At 42.5% G+C, this 25,739-nt stretch overlaps 1 protein-coding gene across 4 annotated transcripts in view; it reads right to left on the bottom strand.

The window, feature by feature from the left end:
- FER (FER tyrosine kinase) overlaps positions 1-12,266 on the bottom strand; it is a 141,335-nt gene extending 129,069 nt beyond the window's left edge. For 2 of the 4 annotated variants that reach the window (XM_081930540.1, XM_081930539.1), the window contains exons 1-3: positions 12,171-12,266; positions 2,930-3,025; positions 1,617-1,883 (exon numbers count right to left, since the gene is read on the bottom strand). In XM_081930540.1, the coding sequence (XP_081786666.1) occupies positions 1,617-1,823 (207 nt within the window). In that variant the 5' untranslated portion in view covers positions 1,824-1,883; positions 2,930-3,025; positions 12,171-12,266. The remainder of the gene's footprint in view (positions 1-1,616; positions 1,884-2,929; positions 3,026-12,170) is intronic. The other 2 variants (XM_081930537.1, XM_081930538.1) reach the window with 2 other exon arrangements.
- Positions 12,267-25,739: the final 13,473 nt, after the last annotated feature.

Raw genomic sequence — 25,739 nt, forward strand, 5'->3', positions numbered from 1 at the left:
AATAACTGGCAAGTTTGAAGTGCAAATTATTACAGTTTAGATTTAGAAAAAGACAGTGGGCACAATAGGCTACATTCACAGCATAATTCTATGCATGTTTACTCGGATGTATATACTACTGAGTCCAACAGGACTTAGTCTAAGGTAAATGGGTACAGGATTGCAGCCTCAAACTACAGAATAAAACTATTATGAAATAGAATTGAGAGCCTGAATTGAAATTGGCCTGATACATGTTTTGAATAGAAAATAAGAACTTTTTTTTCTCCCAAGAATCTCTGGGTCATAAAATGATTTATCTATTAATTTAATAAAACTGTAATTGAAGAACAGAGATTGCAAAAGTGATAATAAATAAAATCTGCAGCAAGTGCCATTAATGTTCCAAATAGACCCCCAAAGGTAGCTGAACAGAAAAGGCAAAGGAGATATTATAATGAAACTATCATTCTTACACGGAAAAGAAGCCACACTACTAATGCTCAACTTTGAGTGTAACTAAAAGTACTTCTATTTATCCACTAAACTGATTTATATTGCTAATAAACCCAACTAAAGCAATGTGCAGTTCTTATTCCAATGCATATTATTAACATGTTATTTCATTTTACGTTTTTGTGAGCTGCATTTCATTAATGCCTTGAGAAGATGAATCTGAATTAGAAAAAGACCACATGGTTCACAAGCAGATGTCAAGATAAACCAGCCTACTCTGTTAGTAGCTCAAGTACACAGGTATCAAAACCAACATAATTCAATCAATGCCGCAATAGGTACAGCATACCTGCAAACCGTGTTATATCTACTGTTTTTAGAACATTTATCCTGTAATGTAAAAGGTAAAGGTGAATTTATCCTGTAAGTCAGGATGGGGGGTATTAATCTTCACTCTTGCAAATGGCAAATGTAATACAGGATGAAGAAAGCTACAGGACACAGCAAATGGAAGAGACCAGAGAGGTCCAAGTACGCCATAAGAACATGAAGTAAGAACAGTCTGCTTATCAGGCCAATGGCCTATCCTATCTAATTAATCATCCTGTTCTCACAATGGCCAACTAGCTGATGGTGGAAGTCCTGTAAGCAAGATATGAATGCAGCAACACACTGCCCACCTGTGATTTCTAGCAACTGCTATTCAGAGATATACTGCCTCTGACAGTGGAGGCAGAGCATAGCCCTCATGGCTACTAGTCACTGTAATGATTTTCCAAAGATATGGAAAGCAGAGACTGAGAGACAACTGTCAGCAAGTGAATGCATTCCCATTGCTCTGGGCTACAGTGAGGATGTCTGTTAGGAGAGCCAGTATGAACGTCTTTCAATCCATAGAGTCTGAAATATATATATGACTTCAGTTCAGAGATTGCCAACCTGATTAGTCTCAACCCAAAACCCCCCCCCCCAAAAAAACCCTTTAGTTTAACACCACCCAAACATACATTGAAATCCTAAGGGTGGTTATATAAGTCCAGCCAGTCAATAGTACTTATCTCCAGATAAGTATGATTAGGACTGCAGCCTTAAACATTATTACACCTCTTGGCCATAAAATTTACTATTTGCAAATCAAATACACAAAAGTGTGATCAATTCAAATTCCTCATTTTTCTTACCTTAGATACATTACTAACATAATCCAGTTGTGAAGTACTCTCTTTATCAACCTGATTGCAAAGATTCTGTAAAGTGGATGCATATTCCTTGTCACTTTTTATTCTCATGGCCATAAATTTCTTCACTGTTTCTAGCAGCCGTAATTCCCAATCTTGCAGTTTTACCAATGCTTCATGAGAATACTTCAGGTCACTTCCAAACCCCATCTTTTATAAGGCACTAGATTTTCAAGGGCCACTAGTGAGAGATTCTTCTGGTCAACACATCTGTAGACAGAACAAGACTAATGAGAAAGATGTCAAAAAGCAGAACCTATTAATGCTATATTTCCATGGCAATGATTCTGTGTCTCACTACGACACTTAAAACAAGAAGTAAGCTCAACTACACTCTAGAAGAGAGGCAGTTTGTGGCTTTGAAAATGTTTAAATTATCAAATTAGGTCTTCTCCAGTCCACAACCATCACCCACCCCTGCCAGCTCCTTCTACAAACATACATGGACTGACTGGAAAATGTCACCAAATGCCCCCAAACTGCTTTGTGTAAGCAGCTTGTCATCAGCAATATACTCGGAGTCCAGTTGGCTTTGAGGACAACACAAGTACACTATTCCAGAGCCATTTAGAACTCTTTGGGCTGCTAAGACAGCCAGAACCAATAATGTTCTTAGACTACAGATTTAAAAGTATGGACCATTCACAAAGAAGGGGGAAGCCAAACAGTTTGTAGCATTCAAAAATGCCAGCTGGTCAAGCTTTCTCACAACTTAGCAAAAATCAAATGTTGAGAGATGTTTGTTTAAAACATATCACAACAGACAACAAAATTTTGCAACTTCTATTGCTGGAATACTTTCAATCTTAATGAGAAACTGCTTCTCAAATTAGAGTATTTAATAACTAACATTTTTTCAGAATAATTTCATAGTTGCATAGTAATATATTCCTCACAATGTGCTACCTGCCAATATTTAGGATTTGCATGCTGTTGTTTTTAAAACAACAAATTGTGCACAATTACATCAGCCCCAATTTATTACATATAGTTTATAAGAAGTTTAAAGCTCACTGAAAGGAGGAAGCATACATTTAAAAGGAAGCACAAATATCTTTATCAGCAGCATGAGTGAAAAAGCTGAAGTGAAATGAGACAGGAGTTCTACTTAGGACATAACCGCTAGGACATAACCGCAAAGCATTTGCTTGGAAATTCTAATTTTTAACAACTGCTGGTAAGTGCCCTAGATAGGACATACCAGAAAAGAATGAAAATGACACAGACAGGAAGAGAACAAAATTTAAGATACGTACCTTTAAAAAAAGTTTTCTTCCCACAAATTTATTCTTCAACACTTGTGCCGTGGTCCTTCGTCCAGCACTTTCAATTCCCTGTTCCGGTTATCCCGTCTATACAAAACAAAAATATTGTATGATCCAGTTTGCCTACAACACTAAAGGAAACTTCATGAATCCTGAAGAAGCAGACACTGCACTATCAGGCTTCATGTCAGCAGAAAGAAATACAAGTAGTTATGCCTGATCATTCACACCAACTCCAATAAGGTTCTTTGCAAACTTTCGTCAGATTGGGAATCCTGTTGCTGAGGCCACCAAACCCTCCCTCTGTTCTACCAGACTTGCTGCTGCTCACTGACATACCTCTGGCTCCTCCAGGGAACCTTGCTTTTTGCTCAACACACCTGCGTATTCTTTGGCCTGATCACTTGCAGGGACCAAAATGTAAAATAGTAACACTCCCACCAGCTTGCAAAACCTCATAATCACAAAGATCTGCACACTGTTAACAAAGGCCCATGAAATTCACTTGCTTCCGTTTCTGTCAATATAACTATTTAAGTACATAAAAACCACAGTTGCTTTGTCTCCCTGACCATAATAGTTCATATCCTTTACAACTGACTGTCAAATATTGAAGTCAATAGCATTGAGCATTGTGCCAGAATTCTATACGTAGTAGACAAAAAGAGCAAACAATATAAATCCAAAATGTACATTCCTGAAACTTGCAGGAAAAAACCCACATTTCTCAGCAGACTCAGTGTTGACCAGGGATGAAACACAAACAGTATAAAGCAGGTTATTCAGTGTTTGGATGTGCCCCACCTGTATAACCCATGACAAAAGTACCTTTGCTAAAGACTCCTACGTAAATTTAGCAGGCATGGAGCAAGAGAAGAGGTCTTCTTATGAATCAGTAACTGGTTTAGAAACAGAACGGAGAGAGTAGGAATAAACAACAGGTTCTTTCAATGCAGGGACATAGAAAGCACAATCCTGCAAGGATCAGTATTGTGATCTGTGCCTTTTTGGCTTCTTCCCTGAATGATTTAGAGCTTGGGTTGAGGAGTGAGATAGACAAGTTTGCTAATGATGCCCAATTGTCCAATATGATTAAAACAAAAAGTTGCAGTTGGCAAAGGGCACTTCTAGCCACTGAGGCTACCTGAGCCTCCAGTGGCAGATCTGGACTTCATTGGCTATCACCCAATTTATCTGTACTGACAATAGAATCGCGTGTTTTAACGACTCATGATATTGCATTGTTTTTATGGTTAGCAGTATTTGAACTTCTTTGTGATCACCAGATTCCTCTTATGGTTAGAATACTTTGTATAACACAGTATTGTGATTATTAACCCAGAACAAATAAAACATTTCATTCTTCCTGATGTCAACAAAGATAGATTTAGTTGCCACTTGCAACTGCACAAAACAGAAATGGCAGCAACAAATGAAAAGGTTTGCTTCAATGAATAATAAAACAAAATAGTGTCTGAACAATTAGACTTCAAGTATTACTGGAAAAATTAACCCCTATTACATATGACCAAAACAGTGGATTACTACAATTCTACAAAATTATGAATTAATTTTTTTAATTACTATAGTGACAGATAAGGACAAAGGCACATTTTTTGCCAATACTCAAGAACACACTCTTCTATTCTCAGTTTTATGCCACCTGGCTTCTAATAATTCAGATTTGACTATGCATATAAACTGCCCTATATTTAAAGTTCTAACGTAGGGTTTCTTGTCATAATCTCTTCTAGTCACTCATATTTTTCCTAGATGAAGTGGCATGAATAAACTGCTAACTAATAAAGCATCATCTTATACATTAAAAATGCTATAGGTGTAACTGTTCTCTTGCTCACAATTTGGGTGTAGCAGTCAGTCAACATAAGCAGCCATCAATATACATAATGTACTCTAGAATACCGTTATTACATCCTCAACAACTAAGTCAGAAGTTTGAAATGCCAAACTATGATAGTCTATAAAAACTGCCTGCTATTGCTTTTATAGACTACTTGGCATGGATCCTGACTTTGCTTCTTTCAGTAGGAGCATTCCCTGAGTAGAAGACCCCATTTCAATTCAAGCCTCTATGCTGCTGTTGTGGAGTCACTGTGCCTTTTATGATCCAGATGCATAATGGAGCACTATCACAGCACTGTACAGATCAACAATGTACTGGATATAGATGTTGTAAGGTTGTATGATCAAATAAAAGTCCCATTATCAGAGTTCTTTGAAAGCGTCAACAAGTATATGGATAGGGATGGATACTTGAAACTTCCAAAAAAAATTTGACGAGGTACCTCACTAGATTCCTGTCTAAACCTAAGTCATGAAATAAGAGGAGAGGTCCATGAAATAAGAGGCAATGTGGAATAATACATTTGTTTGATTTATTCTCGTTTTATGGCATCAATTTAGCTGTTAATTCCAAAGTGCTATTCTTTAATGCTATCTCTACTTCAGGGAGAGGGGTTAGGTTGGTAATGATATTATTGTTTATTTAGTTCTGCTATATTTGAAAATCAATAAAATATGGTTTAAAATAGAGAAAAGGTCCTCTGTGGATCAAGAATTGGTTAAGCATCAGGAAACAGAATAGGAATAAATGGGCAGATCTCCAAATGGAGGGAAGTAGAATGTGGAGTCCCACAAGCATCAGTATTGGGAGCTGTGCTTTTTAACTTGCTCATAAACAATAGGACAAGTTAGGTGTCCTAGTTTGCTGATGATACTAAATTAATCAGCACCCTTAACAAACTACAGTTCCCAGGAGTCTTTGGCAGACACCATGACTGTTTGAAATGGTATGATACTGCTTTAAATGTATAGTGCAGATACAGCCTTAGCTTAGAAGCAGAGATATGAAATAACCTTTTGTCTGTGCATGCAGTTCCTTTGCTCCTCCCTTCTCACAAGCCACAATTAAACCAGGAAGTCTCTAATTAAACCAAAATTTCCCCATTTCATTCAAACCAGGAAACTAGTTACCTGCTTCAGCTAAAGCTGGGAACATACACCAGCTTCAAACTATGATGTGAGAAGCAAAGGGCACCTTGAACTGCCCTAACAAGCTCATAGGCTTAACATTACATATTTTGAAGGAAATAATGGAACTGATGTTTAGGAATAGTGGATAAAGCAACCATGAATGGTATCTACACAAAAGTACAAGAGAAGTTTCACTCAGTAAGCTTTGTCATCTTCCGATCTATCATGTGCCTGATATCTTTACAGACACAGAGACTAAAGAGACATTAAAACCAGGGGTGAAACTAGGCTTTATTTCACCTGGGTCAAAGACCCAGTTTGGCATCCTGTATGCACATTTATGTACACACACACAGGCTGGGAGCCTTCACCCAGGGCAAAAAAACCCCAGCTACTTGAAGTCAACTGAAGGCCCTCATTATTGCCATAGTTTGCAGGGTCAGTGCTCCCCACACAAGCACAGAGATATGATATAAGCCACTGGTGAGCTATAATGTGAAGGGCCTTGATCTACTGGAGACAGAGCACCACTGCTTAATCCACACAAAGGGAAGAGGAGTTGCAGACTGCAGTTTGCAACAATTTTAATAATATGAAATTACAATTCCTTTGGTTGTACAGTCAAACCTTGGTTCTCAAACGGCTCTGTTTTCAAACGTTTTGGCTCCTAAACACCAAAAACCCAGAAGTAAATGGTCCGGTTTTCGAACGTTTTTCAGAACCCGGACATTCGACACTGCTTCTGCTTGAGTACAAGAAGCTCTTGCAACCAATCGGAAGCCGCGCCTCGGTTGTCAAAAGTTTCAGAAGTTGAACTTTCTTCTGAAACGGGTTACATTCGACAAACGAGGTTTGACTGTAACCAGTGCTATTTTTCTAGAAAAAGAGGTGCTAGAGCTCACCATGAGCACCTCCCTTGTTCTCTTATAATGGCAATAGTGCCCGTCTGAGAGGTGCCAGAACTCAGTTCCTGTGAGTTTTGGCTGAAAAGAAACCGTGGCTGTCACCTAATCAAAGGAGAGTTGGGGCGATAACACAACCCTATTTAACACCTGATCCCACTGTGAATGGTTCACTTTGAGATCCATTGTAATCTGTGATTGTTGCTGTCATATTATCATGGAGAAGCCAAAGGATGTTTACAAATTTATCTGGGCAGCCAATTTTCAGAAGGATAGTCCACAGGGCATTTTGTTTTAGTGTCAAAGACCTTAGTCAGGTCAATTAATGCTATATACAGGGGTTGGTTTTGCTCTCTGCATTTTTCTTGAAGCTGTCAAGCAGTATAAATCATGTCCACTGTCACCCCCCCCCCCAAGAACATAAAAAACCATTGAGGAAGGGTAGCCTCAGATATTGTTAGGAGACAGTTTGTTAAGATCCTTGCAAGAATATTGCAGGTCACAGCTAATAAAGAATTGCCTCAATAGTTTTTGCACTCCATTCTATCACCTTTTTAAGAGAGATTGATAATTTTGGTATCCCTAAAGTCCGCTGGGATCGCCCCTCTCTCCCAGATTTTTTTAATGAGTTTGTGAAGCTGTTGGTTAAGTTCAATTCCACTCACTTTGAAGACTTCGGCAGGTATCCCATCAGGTCTGCTGGCTCTGTTGTTTTTCATTTGGTTAATAGCTGTACACAACTCTCTCTCCCAGATTTGGAGATACTGCAAGCTCATCTCTAATGTTTTTGAAGAATTTGTGAGGACCTCAGCAGCTACAGGGGAGTTGCAGTTAAGGAAATGCTGGTAATGTTCTTTCCAGCGCAATGCAATAACTTCTTTATCTTTCAGAAGTGTGGTACTATCTGTTGAACATAAGGGGGGGCATATGCCATGGTTTATTGGCCCAGAGATGGTCTTTGTGGCTTTAAAGAAACTCTGTGCACACTGAATGTCAGCTAAGTGCTGGATCTCTTGAAGGTTTTTTTTATCCAGCAGGTGTCCTTTAACTCTCTGGTTCTTCTTTAAACCTTATCCTTAGTGTTGGCATAGGGTTTTTTTATTAGTGGCGCAGTTTCTATCTCTTTGCCAGATCTGAAAGGCCTTCCTTGTCTTGTCAATAATCTGTTCAATCTCACTGTCATTCTGATCTAACAAGTCCTGGTGTTTCTTGGTTTGGTATCCAAAGTGCCCCCATCCTGGGAATCAGTAGAATGAATACCCCCAGAGCCTAACATCTAACACACCTCATGGCAAATGGGGATAGGAAATTATCTTAAGGACCAGGTTAATGCTTTGGACTCAGTAATCAGAGACTCTGATTTTTACCCCATCTTAACATTATTGTTCTGGTTTTAAATTAACTCTAAAGACTTTTGGAATAGACTATGGTGGCAAATATATTACAGAATATTGACATCAACTGGTGATATTGGCTTCTGCATCTCAACACCATCTGTCAGGTTGATTTAGAGCAGGGGAAAGAAGCTGTGGTCCTCCAGGTGATGCTGGATTCAAACTCCCATCAGGCCCAGCAAGCATGGCCAATGGTCTGGAACAACAGCAGTGGTAGTCAAACATCTGAAAGACCACAAATTTTCCACCACTGTTTTAAAAGGTATTTTCACTTCAATTTTCAAAGGCCCATGTTTGCATTTCTAGGGAGTCACCCAAGTATTCAGAAATGACTACTTTGTTTTTTGGGTGGCTCCATTTCTTTTACAAACTGATAAGCAGTCAACCAACCCAAATTGCTGTTTCAAGCAATGACAGACCAACCCAAGTTTGTCAGCAGAAGCTAAGCTTTCTGTGGTTTACTTTTATGTATCAAGGCGTTTTCTTTTACATATCCAGGTGCAGAAAGAATTCCATGTGGGGGGAGTACTGGTAACATAGGAAGCTTTATGAGTCGGACCACCAGTCCCTATAAGTTAGTTTTGTTTGACTGGTAGCAGCTCTTAGGGGTTTCAGACAGCAGTGACCCAACATTGATTTTAACCCACTCTGCATAAAAACACATTTAACAAGTTAAAACATTTTATTGCTTTGACAGCAACGTGTTCGTCGCAGAAGTTAACCACTTGATATTTTAAGTAATCATTTATGATTCAAATTGTTTCTATACGACACTCTGAAGACAGCAACAGAAAGGCACTGAAGCACAAATAGAATTGCAACTAGATAAAAAACCTACTCTACCTGTTTAACTAGTTTTCTTTGTGCCACTAGTCTTCTGTGACACTACCAAAAAAGAAAACTACATTATAAACCAATAGAGCCAACTGGTAAGTCCTACCAGAGATGGGTCCCATTCCTCCAAATTATAAAACTCAAGGACAAAACAAGGAACTTGTTTCTGCCAGGACCACTGCTAAAATTGAATAAGTAATAAAAATAAAATATATATAAAGTGTTCTACTACCTCCTTGTGTAAAAGTACATTACCTTCAACAGCCTCTTTCTATAGCTCTAAGAAGCCTGAGTAAGAGTTCCACTCTTCCACTACTGTGTACAAGCAAAAGTTGGCTCAGGACTCCAATACCTTACAGAACACCTCTCCCTATATGAACCCTGAGATCATCTTCTGAGGCCCTTCTTCATGTGCTCCTCCACAAGAGGCCCGGAGGGTGGCAACACAAGAATGGGATTTCTCTTCAGTGGTTCCCCATTTGTGGAAAGCTCTCCACAGATAGGTTCGGCTGATGCCTTCACTATATGCCTTTAGAGTTCAGATGAAAACGTTTCCCTTCAAGCAAGCCTTTGGCTGATTAACACCCAACACCCTTTAAAACATGTTGTGGAAGGGAGGAATTATTGGTTTGTTTTTGTTCTTTTTTATTATGGATTTTGTGTATTTAATATTTTTATGTTGTGAACCACCCTGAGATCTATGGATGAAGGGTGGTATACAAAGTTAATAAATAAGTAAAATAAAAGTAATTATATTCACAGTATTGAATCACAGAACCAGGAAAATGTTTTTTCATCTCTCCCCGCCAGCCTCCCTGAGTTCCTCTGATCAGCACACCAAATTTTGACTAGTGAAGTGAAGCCTTATCTTTCACATTGATGAAACCCTGTCACCATCTCTGGAAGGAGGTAAGCACACTTAGGAATCCCATAGTCCATATGATAAACAGGGGTAAGTGTTCATTGCTGGGTGGAAGGCCAAGTAACCCCAAAAGTGCCTTAGAGTCCGACCTGCCAGTCCCAACTTAGGGAATTACTCTTAACCCCTTCTCAGGTTCCATCCCAAGTTCTGGGCAGCCCTTAAGCAACACACATTTTGGGGACCCCCCCCTCCCACCTGCTCACCCACTAGCCAGCGCAAAGCAAACTAGTAGGCACAGGTTACATGCACTCTCTAAGGCAGGCATGGACAAACTTGGCCCTCCAGCTGTTTTGAGACTAAAACTCCCATCATCCCTAGCTAACAGGACCAGTGGTCAGGATGATGGGAACTGTAGTCCCAAAACAGCTGTTGGACCAAGTGTGGCCATGCCTGCTCTAAGGGAAACATTTGGGGGGACGGGACAGGGGCTATACAGAACTGCCCAGAAGACAGTAGGGCCACCACAACCCACTTGCATTTGTGTTGATCTATACTATCACAGTCCCTAGCCGAAAAGCACAAGTAGGCAGAGACTACACAAGAATCAACTGCCTCACCATTTTAGTCACCTGTGTCCTCATTCTTGGTGGTTCAACAGCAGAGATTGTGCAGAGGGCCTAGAGTAATGCTAAAAGGCAACTGAGTAGGGACAGCAGCAGGTTCTGCTCACTCAGATGTCTCTCAGACAGGCTGAATGATCCCTAGGGAAAAAGCAGGTAGAAGCATGTAGCAGTAGCTCCTCTCACATTTCTGTGCATTCCTTTCAGGTAGTACAGAAAGAACTAAGTGCCGGGGAAGCACAGAAAGCAAAAGAAGGGAAGAAATAACTACCCCTGCCCGATTGCTTCCATCCCCAACTAGTAGCACAGCAAGTAAGACGGAATGCTGCTCCAGATCACTCACTGGTTCTTACTGTTTGGGTGACAGAGCAGTGGCAAATGGGCACAGGAAGGGCTACGCAGAGCTAGTAAAGTGGTACCTCGGGTTAAGAACTTAATTCGTTCTGGAGGTCCGTTCTTAACCTGAAACTGTTCTTAACCTGAGGTACCAGTTTAGCTAATGGGGCCTCCTGCAGCCACCACACGATTTCTGTTCTCATTTTGAAGCAAAGTTCTTAACCCGAGATACTATTTCTGTGTTAACAGAGTCTGTAACCTGAAGCGCCTGTAACCTGAAGCATCTGTAACCCAAGGTACCACTGTAAATGGAAATGACCATCACTTCTACTCAGATGCCTACCAGCACTGCCTTTAATGGGCTAAACACCACTCACTTTCACATCTCCGCTTTGCTTTCTAAGGTCAGCTATTAAGAGAAAGCAAGAGGGGAAAGGAATCTTTCAGGCCTCCACATTACAGAGCATAAGCAAATGAGCAGAAGAAGCTGCTGCTCTTGCAAGGCCCAGCTCTACCTTCTTGCAATTCAGGCCCACCACGTCTTCCCACTATGCCTTCACTTGTTCACTCCGGCAAGAGAGAGAAAAGACCCACTCAAATGCCAAGCGGGCACTTCCCGGTGCTCTTTCCTGCAGCCGCCGCAGGAGGAGAGGGTGCTGCCCTTTGCATGACCCATAGCAGAGAGCACTGGTCGGGCCCGGCGGGTGGGGGGAGTGGGGCGCGCCTCCTCCACCTCCGAGTCTGAGGTGCCAGTCTGCCCCACAGGGCTGCTGCCCCCCTGTCGCCGGCTCCGCCCCTGCGGCCGCTGACAGCCTGGAAACCCAACCCCGGAGCTTCATTGTTCCCGGCACTTCCTTCGCCCAGGGGTCAGGCGCCCCACCAGAAGGCGAGGCAAAGGAAGGGCGAAACCCACCCGCGGCGGGGCGTGGGGTGCCTGAGAGAAACACGCCCCGCGGAGGCGGGTGAGGCACCTACGAGGGACCCGCCCCCCAACCTCCCAAAACAAACGAGCCCAAGGAAAAGGAGGAGGAGGAGCAACACCACCACGTCCTCCTTGCTTCCTCCCTCTCGCCCTTTTGAAAGCGCCCCCCCCCACCTCAGGCCTAGGCACCCCCTCACGACCCCGGTTCCAGTCCCCTCGCCTCAGGCCCCTGCCACCCGCCGGCCGCAGCACCAGCCCCACCCGAAGGACAGGCGGCCCCGCGCGCGCACCCGCCGCCGCCGCCACTATTCTTATTCCCCTTATTCTTATTCCCCTTCTTCTCCTCATCCCCATCATCTTCCACCTACCTGACAAGCGGAGCCCCTCCACCACAATACGCCCGTCGCCGGCCCCGCCTGGCTCACGTGACGGCGCGCCCGGGCCAATCCCGCGCCCGCTTTGCCCACCCCGCGGGCAGCCAATCGGAGACCGGTGACCCAGCTGCCGCCGGCCAGCCAACCCCGACGCTCTCGCGCGCGATCCGAAATGGGCCTAGAGCCGCGCCAGCCAATCGGAGAGAGGCGAGGAAAGAGCCGCCGCTCAAACCCCGCCCTCGCGCCGTGACGGCTGAAGACGTGAGGCGTCGGGGAGGGGAGAGCGTCGACTTCCTCTCAGGGCGGGAGCAGAGCTGGGATCGAGTCCCCTGCCGGGAAAAGGCCGGCGGCGAGTGCGGGGATGCCCGTCGCTTTTCTTGCGGAGGAGCTCGGTCTCGAGACGCGCCGCCGACAGCTGGGTCCGCCCTTAGTTTCGCTTGGGCGGCTTGCTTGCTTGGGAAGAATCCCAGCTGGAGACTGATATTATTATTATTATTATCATCATCATCATCCACTCTGGGCGGCTTCCAACATAAAACATGGTCAAACATAAAAATCCTCCCTATACAAGGCTGCCGAAGTGCAGAGTAAGCCCGCTCGGGTCTCGTGTACACGAGCGCAGGCACGATCGCACTGCTCTTCCCGTGTTCACGTGCAGCCCGTTCCGACGAACGTGTTTGCACTCAGTTCAGTGCGGGCACTCCCGGGTCAGCGCGCACAGGCTGGCCTCCTGGGGTTGCCCTTGAGGAAGAGTTGTGTCACCTAACCGGTATCAATCAAGCACTGGATTCTCTTGTTTGAACAGTGATCAGCAATAAAAAACAACAACACCTTTACGTTGTGGGTTGTGTTGTGTCATAGGCGTTTTCTGTGGACTAGAAATCCTTGCGCTTCCTGTAAAAGGTGTTCACTCATCCTGCTTAAGGGTATACTTGATTCTGCATATGCATACACATACAGGATTAAGCTCCATTGAACTCAGTGGGACTTGCTTCTGAACGCACATCCGAGGGGCTTCAAAGCTAGCGTTCAAGTTACAGATATGAGTGAACTATAATAAAAAAAGTTTCATGGCAAAGCCGGAACAACCAAATTGCTATTATATAATATCCCTGGAGCATTTTAATATATCTTTCTGAGTAAGGTAAAATGCCCCAATGATTAACATAGAATAAAGTTTTTGAAAGGGCTTAATTTAAAAAATAACTATTAAGAGGGCCTTCTAAAGATGAGACTGTTAGATGATCTCTCATTACAAAGTGGCTAAGAGAACTGTGCCTGATCCTGGGAGAGATGAAAAAACCACAGGAGACCTTTTCACTCAAACTAGAATGGGTAGAACATGTCTCTCTGTTTTTTAAAGGGTATGTGTATCACTTCCCACATTATACTTGCAAGCATTTTAATACACTGGTTACTGTAAATGTCCTTCCACTTGTGGATCTGAATATTGTTTATTTTACTTCCCTTCATACCTGGCAACATAAAATAGAATAAACTCATTAAGTTGAAATATGGTACACATGTACACTTATTATCCATATCCCATGATGTGCCTAATGGTTTGTGCATAGCATAGGACTTGAGCCATAGCAGATGAATCAGTATGGGCAACCATATGGTTAAAGATGCCTTTGAAATCTTTTATCAACGCAGTTGAGGGAAGCAAAGTTGTCATTAGATGGTACCGGCCGGCCATCAATGAGGCAGACTGAGACAGCTGACTTGGAAGCAGAAGCCAAGGGGCACCTCTATAGGAATAGTCCCTACCCTTATGCCACCAGAGAAGTGGGTGCAGGCAAGATCTTGTGAGAACCCCACAGAATGTCATAAAAGCCCCCACAGAGGACTCAGCTAGATTGGTATAAAAAAAAAAGTGTTGTATATTCATTGCGTATGCAATATAACACTGTGACACCAGGTGGCGTGGTGGAGTCCTGTCTTTCCGTACCGGATTTCCCTGTATGAGTTTACAAGGCATTTAACTGAATCACTTCTTCGACATGTCTAGATCCAGCCAGGATCTCACAGGGCAACACCTTCCTGTTTCTCTCCAGGAGAAACAAAAAGAGATGGGCCACCCCCTGGATGTTACACCAACGGAGCTGGGGTGTATAAATGATAATTTGTCCACATGGTGTTAGAGGGGTTGTGGACAAATTAGTACATTCTTTCCTATGTGGTGCTTTGTCCTGTAGTGCAAACTTTTTGGCTCAGGATTTTTCAGACAAAAATTATTGATCAAATTGCCTACCCAGATCTGGGCTTTGCTTTCATTTGCATCTTTCCCGACTCCATGCATAGACTCAATACAACTTCTTTCCTTGAAGCTGCAAGATTGGAGATAGGTCAATGTTGGCAATATGCCTTTCCATTTACAAAGCAAAGCTGACTGCTAAGAATAGGGTGTATTGCCTTGGCTGAAAAACTAACTCAGCATCATGGTGTCTTATGGTGTAAAACTAAGATAGATAAATTTTATATCATATGGCAAATGTTCTTATGAAATGTTAAAGGTAAAGGTACCCCTGCCCGTACGGGCCAGTCGTGTCCGACTCTAGGGTTGTGCGCCCATCTCACTTAAGAGGCCGGGGGCCAGTGCTGTCCGGAGACACTTCCGGGTCACGTGGCCAGCGTGACGAAGCTGCTCTGGCGAGCCAGCACCAGCGCAGCACACGGAAACGCAGTTTACCTTCCCGCTATAAAGCGGTACCTATTTATCTACTTGCACTTAGGAGTGCTTTCAAACTGCTAGGTGGGCAGGAACAGGGTCCGAAAGACGGGAGCTCACCCCGCCGCGGGGATTCGAACCGCCGACCATACGATTGGCAAGTTCTAGGCACTGAGGTTTTACCCACAGCGCCACCTGCGTCCCTCTAGGAAATGTTACTGGTCAAAAAAGTTTGTCCTCCAGAACCTTTCAAATCTTTCTGGCCAGACCTACCTAAGCATTTGTCTGTTCCTAGAATAGCAGCCAGGAGAAGTGAAAAGACTTTACCAGAATGTGCATCTAATGCCCTTTGATTATATATGTAGTAGCTTTTGTATATGTGGGACAGTTTCATTGTAGTTGGTTACATGTTGCTCTTATGCATGCAACTGCTTGTAATTGTTAAGCAGAAAATTTGTGAAATAGAGAGTAATTCCAAAGAAATGAGCTATTTTTACAGCTAATAACCAATGGTCAGGGTAGGGCAGGCATGTCCAAAGCTGGTCAATTTAATCCAGCCCCCGTGGCAGTATATGTCTTGGGGTAAAATCCTAAAAAAAGCTCAGCAACTTCAGTCCTACAAAAAACTCAACAACTTTGGTCGGCCCTCACACATGTTCACTTCATCAAATTTGGCCCTCTTTGGAAAAAGTTTGGGCCCCCCTGGGCTAGGGCAACATTCTAGCAAAGAGCAAGCAAAATGATTTTACTACTACTACTACTACTACTACTAATTGCAATTATACAGTGCCTTTCTGCCAAGGCACTCAAAGCATATGTGTGTTGGAAATACTGGGCTGTGGAAGTTCCCATTGTCCCTTTATATATCTATTTCCAATTTCCAGTAGCAGGCCAGGATATTCATCTTGGTTCCATAAATTCTTAATACAGTTGTTATATAGTACTAAATCCTGTGGAGCTTGGCAATGGGTTTTAATAGTGCTGCCAAAAATGGTTCGCTATGTAAAAAGCGTGTTGTGCAAGTTAAAATAACTGTACATGTCTTTACAGGACCAGCCTTATAATTGCTTTAGCTATCCTGTTTCAAGCTGTGAACATTTTATTAACACTAGCAGTTGGTGCTCCCCAAATCTTATCTACCCACTCAAAACCATTCTCTCCCAGGTTGCTTCCACCCGCGTGTCTTTTAGGGAGGCATTAATTTTTCATAATGTGTAGTTAAAACTGTGGTTCTAAGCAGCACATTATAATACTATATATTCTCTGACAGTGCTTATCCCCATGATAAAGATTATTATATAATGTTTACTCAGGACCTTTATCTTCAGCAAAGGTCCTCTACAATTTTAATGAGAAGCTTCCTCCTGATTTCTCCTCAATATGGGATTTGTGATGAAGTGTTCCTGATCACCATGGGAAGGTTTAATTACTGGCTTCCCCACCTTTTATTTTATTTTTGTTTTATTGCAAAATAGTCTTGAAGAGAAACCCTGCATTTGGCACATAATGGTAGTCTACCATCTGCAGAACTCATCTCTCATAATGGTCGTGTAAGAGTTATCTTAATAATGACTTTAAGGGGGGGCATTTTCAGGATTAGGACCAAGTGTAGCAGAATGGTGTAGAGTTTTAGGTGAACTTGCATACCTAGACCAGAGGATATCATGGTTGTGGTGATTATATGACAAAATTCCAGAGATTAGTAGCATACCCAAGGAATATCTTCCAAGATAACTAAACTGATCTGATGTCTCCAATCTTTTGTGTGTCACTTTCATAATAAGTATAAATGTTTCTAATATCCCTTGAGCTACTGCGAATAAATATATGTGACAATAGGAGCGTGGAAACCTGTCACAAATGAGAAATCATTATAATCAGGGGCCTCAGGCAGAGAGAAACATTACATAGAAAGTTGTTGATTACACAGATTCACTGCATCTGTTATTGCTTTTGAATCTTGGGAAGTCTAGTGCTATATTCTGGGCTAGTGTAATGAGTTTAAAAATGAATGTTACAGCACCGCCACTTGCATATAAGATTTTGATATTGTCTAACGCGCAGCAGGCAAAAGGTAAAATTGGGATCTCCTGATTGCAGACGATTTGCAGTAGAGGATGATTTGCAGTAGAACTGCTAAATGTTTAACTAACAAAAACAAAAAGTGAGACTCACAAGTAAGCAAAAAAATAAAATTAAATGTGTCAGGACTGACAATGTGCTCATACACAGGCTGAATTAGGAATAGCTTATGGGCTCCAATTGGTTTGAGAAACAGTACATCAAACAGTAATATCTTTGGCTGTACACACACACTACCTTTAAAGCACATTTGAAGCACATTCTTTTCTCAAAGAATTCTGGGCACTATAGTTATTCCTCACAGCAACATAATTCCCAGCAGCCCTTAACATAATACAGGGCCCATTGTTGAATATAACAAGTTTAATAAATGTGTTTTTCTTTATTGATGTTTGTAGCTTATTTTGCCATAAGGTTTCCATCGCAACAAAAATCTGTTTTGAATTCGTCTTCCTTCTTCCCACCGCCTTTTCTTTTGGAAACTTTTTTTACTTATCAACAATCTTTCCCTCTTGTGACAAACAGCTTGCTCTCCCTTACTCCCAATCGCAGACAGCCATGATCCAGAGATGTTCATTTGTTCCCTTCCCACAATCAGCATCCGAGTCAGAAAGCTGCAAAGGCTTGTGTGGTGATCCACAAACCTGCAAATGCTGTTTATCCAGATAGCAAAACGCAGGCAATGAATGAGCACACCGTGGACAAACATGGCGGTACTATTCCATCATCACCTCTTCATTTATTCGTTAAAAGGGTTATATGCTGTTTTCCATATAATTATCAAGGTGACATCCAACTATAAATTCAACCATATAAACAATTACGCATTTGACTAGGACTTGAAGCCATTGGTTAAATGTCTATCACTGAGGTGTTTTTTCATTAAGAACAGTAAACAACAACAACAACAGACTCTTGCAATCTGGAAGTGTCATCAACTACTGTACTCAAATTGCCCAAATAAAATGAGCATTTTTTGAGATGGATGATACTGCAATCAGTCTTGAAGCATCACTTCGACATTTTAGAATAACAGGGCTGCTGCACAAGAATATAATATAAAATAATTACATTTATAATATAAATATGCCTTTTTCGTCTCGGCACAATCAATGAATCAAGGTTGGTTTTCTTTTTACTCATCTCCATATTACTTAAACATTGTTTTGTAATTGTGAATCCTTTCTGCCCTTGACGACTTTTCTCCTTTTTCTCTCCCTCTTTCCACTTCATTGTCTTCAATTCCCAAACTCAAATTGCCATAGCTGCTGCATGGAATTAATCCTCTTGCTAAAAAAACTTAAGTTCTCGTGGGGGGGGGGGCAGTTCGCTGCTTTGCATTGCATTATTGGAAAGAGCAGCTTGCTATGAGAACAGTATCAACTTTTGAAGAAAATTACATGCCTGGGAGTATAAATGTAAGAGGCAGAGAGTACCTCATTATCACTCCTCCAAGATGGTGAAAAGCAAACCTCAAGTCATTGCAAATCCCAGTATAAAATAATCTCTGGGATATACTATTTTACATGTGGCAGCAATGTGCAGAAGTTATTAGGAAGCAGGGGAGCATTGCAGGCACAGATTCTTGTGAGAAGTAGGACAATATATTAAGACACACACACACCCCCCAAATCCCAGAGTTTCAAGCAGAAATTACAATCATTGGAGTGTTCAGTCAAGGGATAGCAACTTCTCCCTGCCACCTCCCTCATCATCGCAGTGCTTTTGCTAATCCATGTATGAAAATGTTCATTTCTGATGTGATATATCACAGACATTAGCAATTGGCAATTCTGGCTCAAATCCACTGGCAGCAAGCCACACGAAATGCACCCAGCCACGATAAATAGCAGGCTGCAAAGGGGTGAGCGGCAAGTACCTGATAGATCAGGTGTCAAACAAATTGTTAGTGGTCGATCCTCCAGACAGATGCCACCAGAATTGGATGAGAGCTCCTTCTTGCAGGGAAAGTGTTATGTACTGAAGTTCTCACCCTGGGCCAGCAGGGGGATACTGTAGATAGTTCAGGTCCACATATGCAAATAAGGGATTGAAAGTGACGTTCAGTGATTGGATAGTTACAGAAAATGGTTACTGTTGCGTTCTAGTGGAGCTCTATATAAGTAGGCTGGCTGAACCCTTCAGTTCTGTTCTGGCCTGTGAATAAACAAGAGCTGTTTGAAGAATCGCTGTGTCGTCTGATATGTTCACCCACAACTTAACAGAAAGTGTGTGCAAGACTGTGTGTTTGAATGTGGTAGGCAGCAAGGAAAGGCTATCAGGCTATGGAAAAGGCTACCAGGCAGCTGTGGAGAAGAGGGGGAAATGATCAATTTTCTGTCACATCCAAGGGCACTTCCAGGTTACCACTGTTTCAAACTGAAATTCGATCACATATTGGCAAATTGTGGTTGTACAGTTACAGTTGATTGAGAGTTTCCCCTGAGAGATCAGACTTTGAAATAAGGAAAAGGACAGAAAGATCACCGAAAGTGTGGTTAATGCTTGCTTGATGCAATGTCGTCTAACAGCCCCGCAAACAAATCGGGATGAATGCTCACTAAATAGCCAACATCACCTAACCATCCTGCAAACAAGTGAGGATGGATGTTCAATGAACAGGTCGTCTGGAAGTGCCCCAAGTCTAAAACATTTCAGTTCCACTGTTTGCCCTACATGTAGCAAGGACGCCAGAGATAGTATACAGTGGTACCTCGGGTGACATACGCTTCAGGTTACATACACTTCAGGTTACAGACTCTGCTAACCCAGAAATAGTGCCTCATGTTAAGAACTTTGCTTCAGGATGAGAACAGAAATCGTGGTCCGGCGGTGCAGCAGCAGCGGGAGGCCCCATTAGCTAAAGTGGTGCTTCAGGTTAAGAACAGTTTCAGGCTAAGTATGGACCTCCGGAACGAATTAAGTACTTAACCCAAGGTATCACTGTATATGCATCAACACAAAAACACAGGTAGTTCATTTTTTAAAATGCACCAAGCACCCCCCCCCCGCCACCCCATGATAGTATCAGAAAGTTTTGGCTGCATGCTAACAGCAAATCAATACCATCATAGGCTAATAAGAGCCTGGGGGGGAATGTAAGCTTGTCACTTTTAGTTGGTGCCTAAAAGGTGTCAGTGAAGGCACCAGGGAGACCACACCAGGGAAAGCATTCTGCTGCTGGTGGGCCACAACTGAAAAGGCCCTTTTTTGTGACATCATCTGCCAAGCCTCCAGGGGCCTGGTAAAGGATGTCAGATGAAGATCTAGTGGTCCAGGGAGGTTCACGTTAGGAGAAATGTTCCAGAAAATATTGCGGTCTTGAGATGTAAAGAGCTTTATGGGTCTTTTCATTGAGCTCAGAAGCATGCCAATTTATTATGTTTTAATGCATTATACTATTTATTTCATTTAATGTCTTCACTGTTTTTAATGAATATTTATAGTTTTTTTCACCTTTTCTAAACTGACTCCTTTTCAGTGAGATTTTGACTCTTTAGCCATGTGCTCCCTAGAGAAAATTAATACAGAGGTAATAAAGAACTCGGGACGTGGGTGGCGCTGTGGTCTAAACCACTTAGCCCAGGACTTGCCAATAGGAAGGTTGGCAGTTCATATCCCTGTGGCGGGGTGAGCTCCCGTTGTTTGGTCCCAGCTCCTGCCAACCTAGCAGTTCAAAAGCATTTCAAAGTGCAAGTAGATAAATAGGTACTGCTTCGGTGGGAAGGTAAATGGCATTTCCGTGCGCTGCTCTGGTTTCACCAGAAGCGGCTTAGTCATGCTGGCCACATGACCCGGAAAAACTGTCTGCGAGCAAACGCCGGCTCCCTCGGCCAGTAAAGCGAGATGAGCACCGCAACCCCAGAGTCATTCGTGACTGGACTTAACTGTCAGGGGTCCTTTACCTTTACCTTTAATAAAGAACTCATTGTTCAGGTTGCATGCCCAACACCTGGCAGACCACAATATGCTAACATGACAAAATGTTAATTGCTTATAGCTGTAGGGTTGGGGACCTGTGACCTTCTTACAAAGTGAGGCTACAACATTTCCAGGAGGAGCTTCAAAGAAATTAATGGCAACGTCCACGATTTCCTCTTAAACAGAGAGATCTGTAGCTCTGCCCCAAGCACCTGCATAATTCAGCACCTGTGACTCAATAGCGTCATAATAAATGCATAATTTGAATTAAATTAGTTATTTTTTAAAAAGTTGATAAACTTTTTCAATTCTACACTGGCTAGTGGATAGAAGAGGGGACATCCCAGAAGGGGACCGATTTGTCATGGGACACCGCTGGGTGGTGCCAAATTTATGATGTTTATTCTTGCCATCTCTGTGGCACTGTCTTTCCTTATGCAACAGGGTGCACTGAACATTTTCCTTCCACATTCATTTTGAATTTCTTATGTATCTAGTTTATTACCCAGCCTCATACTTGCACAGAGCCAGCTGTCTGAAAATGGCACTACAGGGAATCCAACATAATTTTGGTGGAGGCTGCAAAGTCACATTCATCTACAAATTCACTTGATGGCTTATGAGGGAAATAGGCGTCGTCATATGCAGAAAGAAAGCCTTCATTTCTTTCATCTTGAAACTTGTCGTGGGCTTGGTTCTTCATTTAGTTTATTGGTGTTGGGCCTTACAGTGTGCAAATGGCAAAGTACTGTCATGGGCACAAACTAGTTCTCTATAATTCCTACCAGACAACTTAGATTTTACGACATTTCTTTGAGACTGGTATTTTTAATTACGTTGAAGCTGCTGAAAGGCACTAGTGGCCATAGAGAGTTCCAAATGAAATCTTGCATTGAGAAGTAATTAGCACAACAGATGCATTGTACAACTGTAGCCTCAGAAATACTACAGGTTTCATTGGCAGTGAGTCTTTAAAAAGTTTACAGTGCTCAGCAGTCCACATTACTGAAAAATTGAAATAATCACCTCTTGAGCGTTTCCTCTTCTGCTTTAATAGGTAATAATTGCTTTATTTTTAAACATAAATAGTGCACATAATAGGATTTTGCTGGGGTGAAAAAGGTAGAAGATAAAACGTAATTAAATCTGTCCTTTATGCTTGTAGAACGAATATACTATATCCCTGTTTGGCATTAAAACTTTACTTATCTTCATACTCATAGCAAATAAAGGACTTGCTGACAAATCAAAGTTAGGCAGCACTAGTTATGTATTCTACATTGTTTTAATAACAGAAAAGTTCATAATATTTAAAATTTTGTCCAAAAGGGTTAGAAATACATTGTAAAAGGCAAATTTGCTCTTTTAGTCTAATCTGCAGGAGTACCTAAATTAAGAGTGAGAATTAGACTACAGTTGCCTTAGCAATGATGACTTAATAATAACAATAAAAGGTCAATGCAGTCCTATGGATGATTTCTTAGGGGGAAAGACCTAGTGTATCTGATAGGCTTACCCCCTGGAAATGCTGCAATCCTAGGCACACAAACTTCCTATTGAACATAGTGAAATTTACTTCTGATTAAATATGCCTAGAACTATGCATGGACGTCCATGGGGGAAGGAAAGGAAGGGAAAGTTCTGGTGCATGGGCAGAAGTCTGTTCTATTTGTACAAGGACTCACAACTAGGGACGCCAGAAGCACATACAACCAGCAGCAGAAACCTCCAGTGGCTCACCAAACAAAGCAGGAGATTGGGAAATATAAATGGGAAAACCAGCCTCACTCAACTTTTGCATGGCTGTCAAACAATAACGGTGGCAGAGGGAAAAGAGAGGGGCATCCCAGAACTGAAATAATAATAATAATAATAATAATAATAATAATAATAATAATAATAATAATTTATTTATACCCCACACATCTGGCTGCATTTCCGTAGCCACTCTGGAACTCTCCCAACAGAATATTAAAAACACGGTAAAACATCAAACATAAACTTCCCTAAACAGGGCTGCCTTTGGATGTCTTCTAAAAGTGAGATAGTTGTTTATTTCCTTGACATCTGATGGGAAGGCGTTCCACAGGGCGGGTGCCACCACCGAGAAGGCCCTCTGCCTGGTTCCCTGCAACCTCACTTAATCGCACTGAGGGTACCACCAGAAGGCCCTTGGAGCTGGACCTCAGTGTCTGGGCAGAATGATGGGGGTGGAGACACTCCTTCAGGTATACTGGGCCATGGTTGTTTAGGGCTTTAAAGGTCAGCACCAACACTTTGAATTGAGCTTGGAAACATACTGGGAGCCAATGTAGGTCTTTCAGGACTGGTGTTATATGGTCTTGGCGGCCATACTCCAAACATCAACCAGTATGTCCACTTGGGCACAGCGACAGAAAGCAGTCAGGTTGGAATTGTGGGTCAGGTGTTTTCTTCCGGTCCCCAGCCACATCTCAGAACCTGGGGTCATCACCAAAACATCAAAGCCCATCTTGTTTATGGTGTTATCCTGTGGGTAGAGGTGAAGGCCCTAACATCTCCAGATACGGATGGGTGAGATCCCTGCCAGAAAGACTGGAGAGCCACTGACAGCCAGTGTAGGTGGTACTGAGATAGATGTGCCAATGGTCTGACTAATTATATGGCAGCTTCCTATTTTCCTATGTGTTTCTCTCCTATTTCTTTCTCTGCTGCCTCAGTCCTCTAGATCTGTCATAAAAGGTAGTCAAGTTTCCCTCGTCTTTGTTTGCTGGGACTGGGGGAACGGGATATTGTTCTGTACAGTTCTACATTTTCCTTTACAATTGCTTTCAGAGTTCTGTGCAGTTGCACAGTTCTCCATGGGTGGTTTGGGTTTTTTTAAAGTAATAACATGCAAAATGACAACTCTCAAGAGTGTCAAAACTGCTGCCACAGAATGGGATTTAAAAATATTATCGAAAGCTGCTGGGAGGCTTGCTTGCTTGAAATAATCTACTCCTGGGTAAATACAGGTTTTGCTTACATTTTCGCAGTTGTTTTAAAATTGCTTATAGTGTATATAAAAGCAATTGAAGCCCTGTGAACTGCCACAGTGATTTGCAGAAAACACTTCCAGGCAAGTCCAGATTCTCTCTTCTCCCCACTCACACAGGAGTTCTTTCTCCTAACTTCTCTGATTGCTTTCCCTTTATCTTCTCATATTTTATTTTGCAATGGTTGCGCTTGAGGAAAAGCAAAATTCTGACCTGCTGCTGCGTAAGCCGCCTGTTAAAGCAGACACTAAAAATACGATATCGCAACTGAAATGCGGGAGGAATTGAAAGGGAGTAGGGAGAGGTGGGAAGCATTGATGAGACTCATCAACAGGCCATTATCATTTATTTCCTCAACCCCAAACCCCTTGTTCACACACTTGGCTTGGCATTGGCTTTTGTGTGCTTTTGACAGGAGGAAAGCTGCTGATTACACCATCCCACGCAGGGTGAGAGAACTAGGCAGGAGTCCCAAAGGGGGAATGTGGATGCTAGGCAGGAGTCATGTGACTGGGGCATCTTTGGCTGTGTGGGTCTGGCTCAGCTCCCTCCCAAAGCCATTTAACTCAACAAGCCCATTACAGCCAAGCAGCGAAGTGTCAAGATGAACCCGAGCTAAAGTTAAGGGACTGCCAAGGTGATATTAACATAATCATAATAATTAAAATGGGTACTGTTCTTCCTTATAAATTTCAACAACAGCATCCTTTTCAGAATAAGGAACCAGCCCACATATTTGTTTTGGTTGCTGCTCCTGAAACACTGATTGGGTTTGCTTATTTTATCCCTTCTTTTCCTCTAAGGAGCTCAGAGAAGCAAACGCGTTTCTTCCTATTGTAATGACTCACACTTGTGTGCATGAAAGGTTGATCTGAGCTCAAGTTACTACTACAGCGGTACCTCAGTTTTCGAACATCTTGGAAATCGAACGTTTCGGTTTTTGAACTCTGAAAACCTAGAAGTAACTGCTTCGGTTTTTGAACGCTTTTCAGAAGTTGAACGTGCCACTCAGCTTCCGTATTGAGTTTTCCGGAAGTAAATGCTTCGGTTTTCGAACGTTTTGGAAGTCGAACGGTCTTCTGGAAAGGATTACGTTCGAAAACTGAGGTACCACTGTACTTGGAGAAAATCTGTCGGATAGTTGCTCACGGACACATTGGAAGTTCACCACTTTCACCAGCACACAGGAGGCCCAATTATGCACCCATGAATGTACATCTTACCCGCACAGTGAACCTTGCACCATTTGCTTTCTCCTGACATGTTTCACTGTTCAGAGGTCTCCAGGAAACTAGTAGTCTGCTTGAGCTCCACAGTATCACAGAGTGCAAAATTGGGACAATTTCCTGCCATGCCTCATCATTCCAAGGTGAGACAAGGCCTCAGTAGAATGTCCAGTACTGACTAATGGGAAAAAATCCCCCCTCCCTGGATTCAGGAATCCATTGGCTTCTGTAAGCCTCTGGGGGTGAGCCATCTTAAGAAGTCCTGCACCTTTGCAATCCCCCACATGACCTGACCTGCACCTCCATAAAATAGCTTGCTGCCCTCAGGTGTGGTGCCATCTTGTGACCCGTGTTGAAATATGATTCCACCGCCTGCCCGGTTGGCTTTTGTGCATGGAAATGAGAGAAGACACCATATTGTGCTTTGCCTCAGGCAACAAAAGGTCATAGCTTAGCCTGGCTCCTAGAACTAATGCAAGTTCAGGTTGAAGGTGACACCTCAGGAAGAGAAATCTGCATGTAAAGTTACCATGTGAGGTAAAGGTAAATGTAAAGGGACCCCTGACCATTAGGTCCAGTCGTGACCGACTCTGGGGTTGCGGCACTCTTCTCGCTTTATTGCATCCCACCATGTGAGGTACCTTTGCGA

This window comes from Podarcis melisellensis (genome assembly GCF_964234715.1).
Source record: "Podarcis melisellensis genome assembly, chromosome: 11".
NCBI classification, from domain to species: domain Eukaryota; kingdom Metazoa; phylum Chordata; class Lepidosauria; order Squamata; family Lacertidae; genus Podarcis; species Podarcis melisellensis.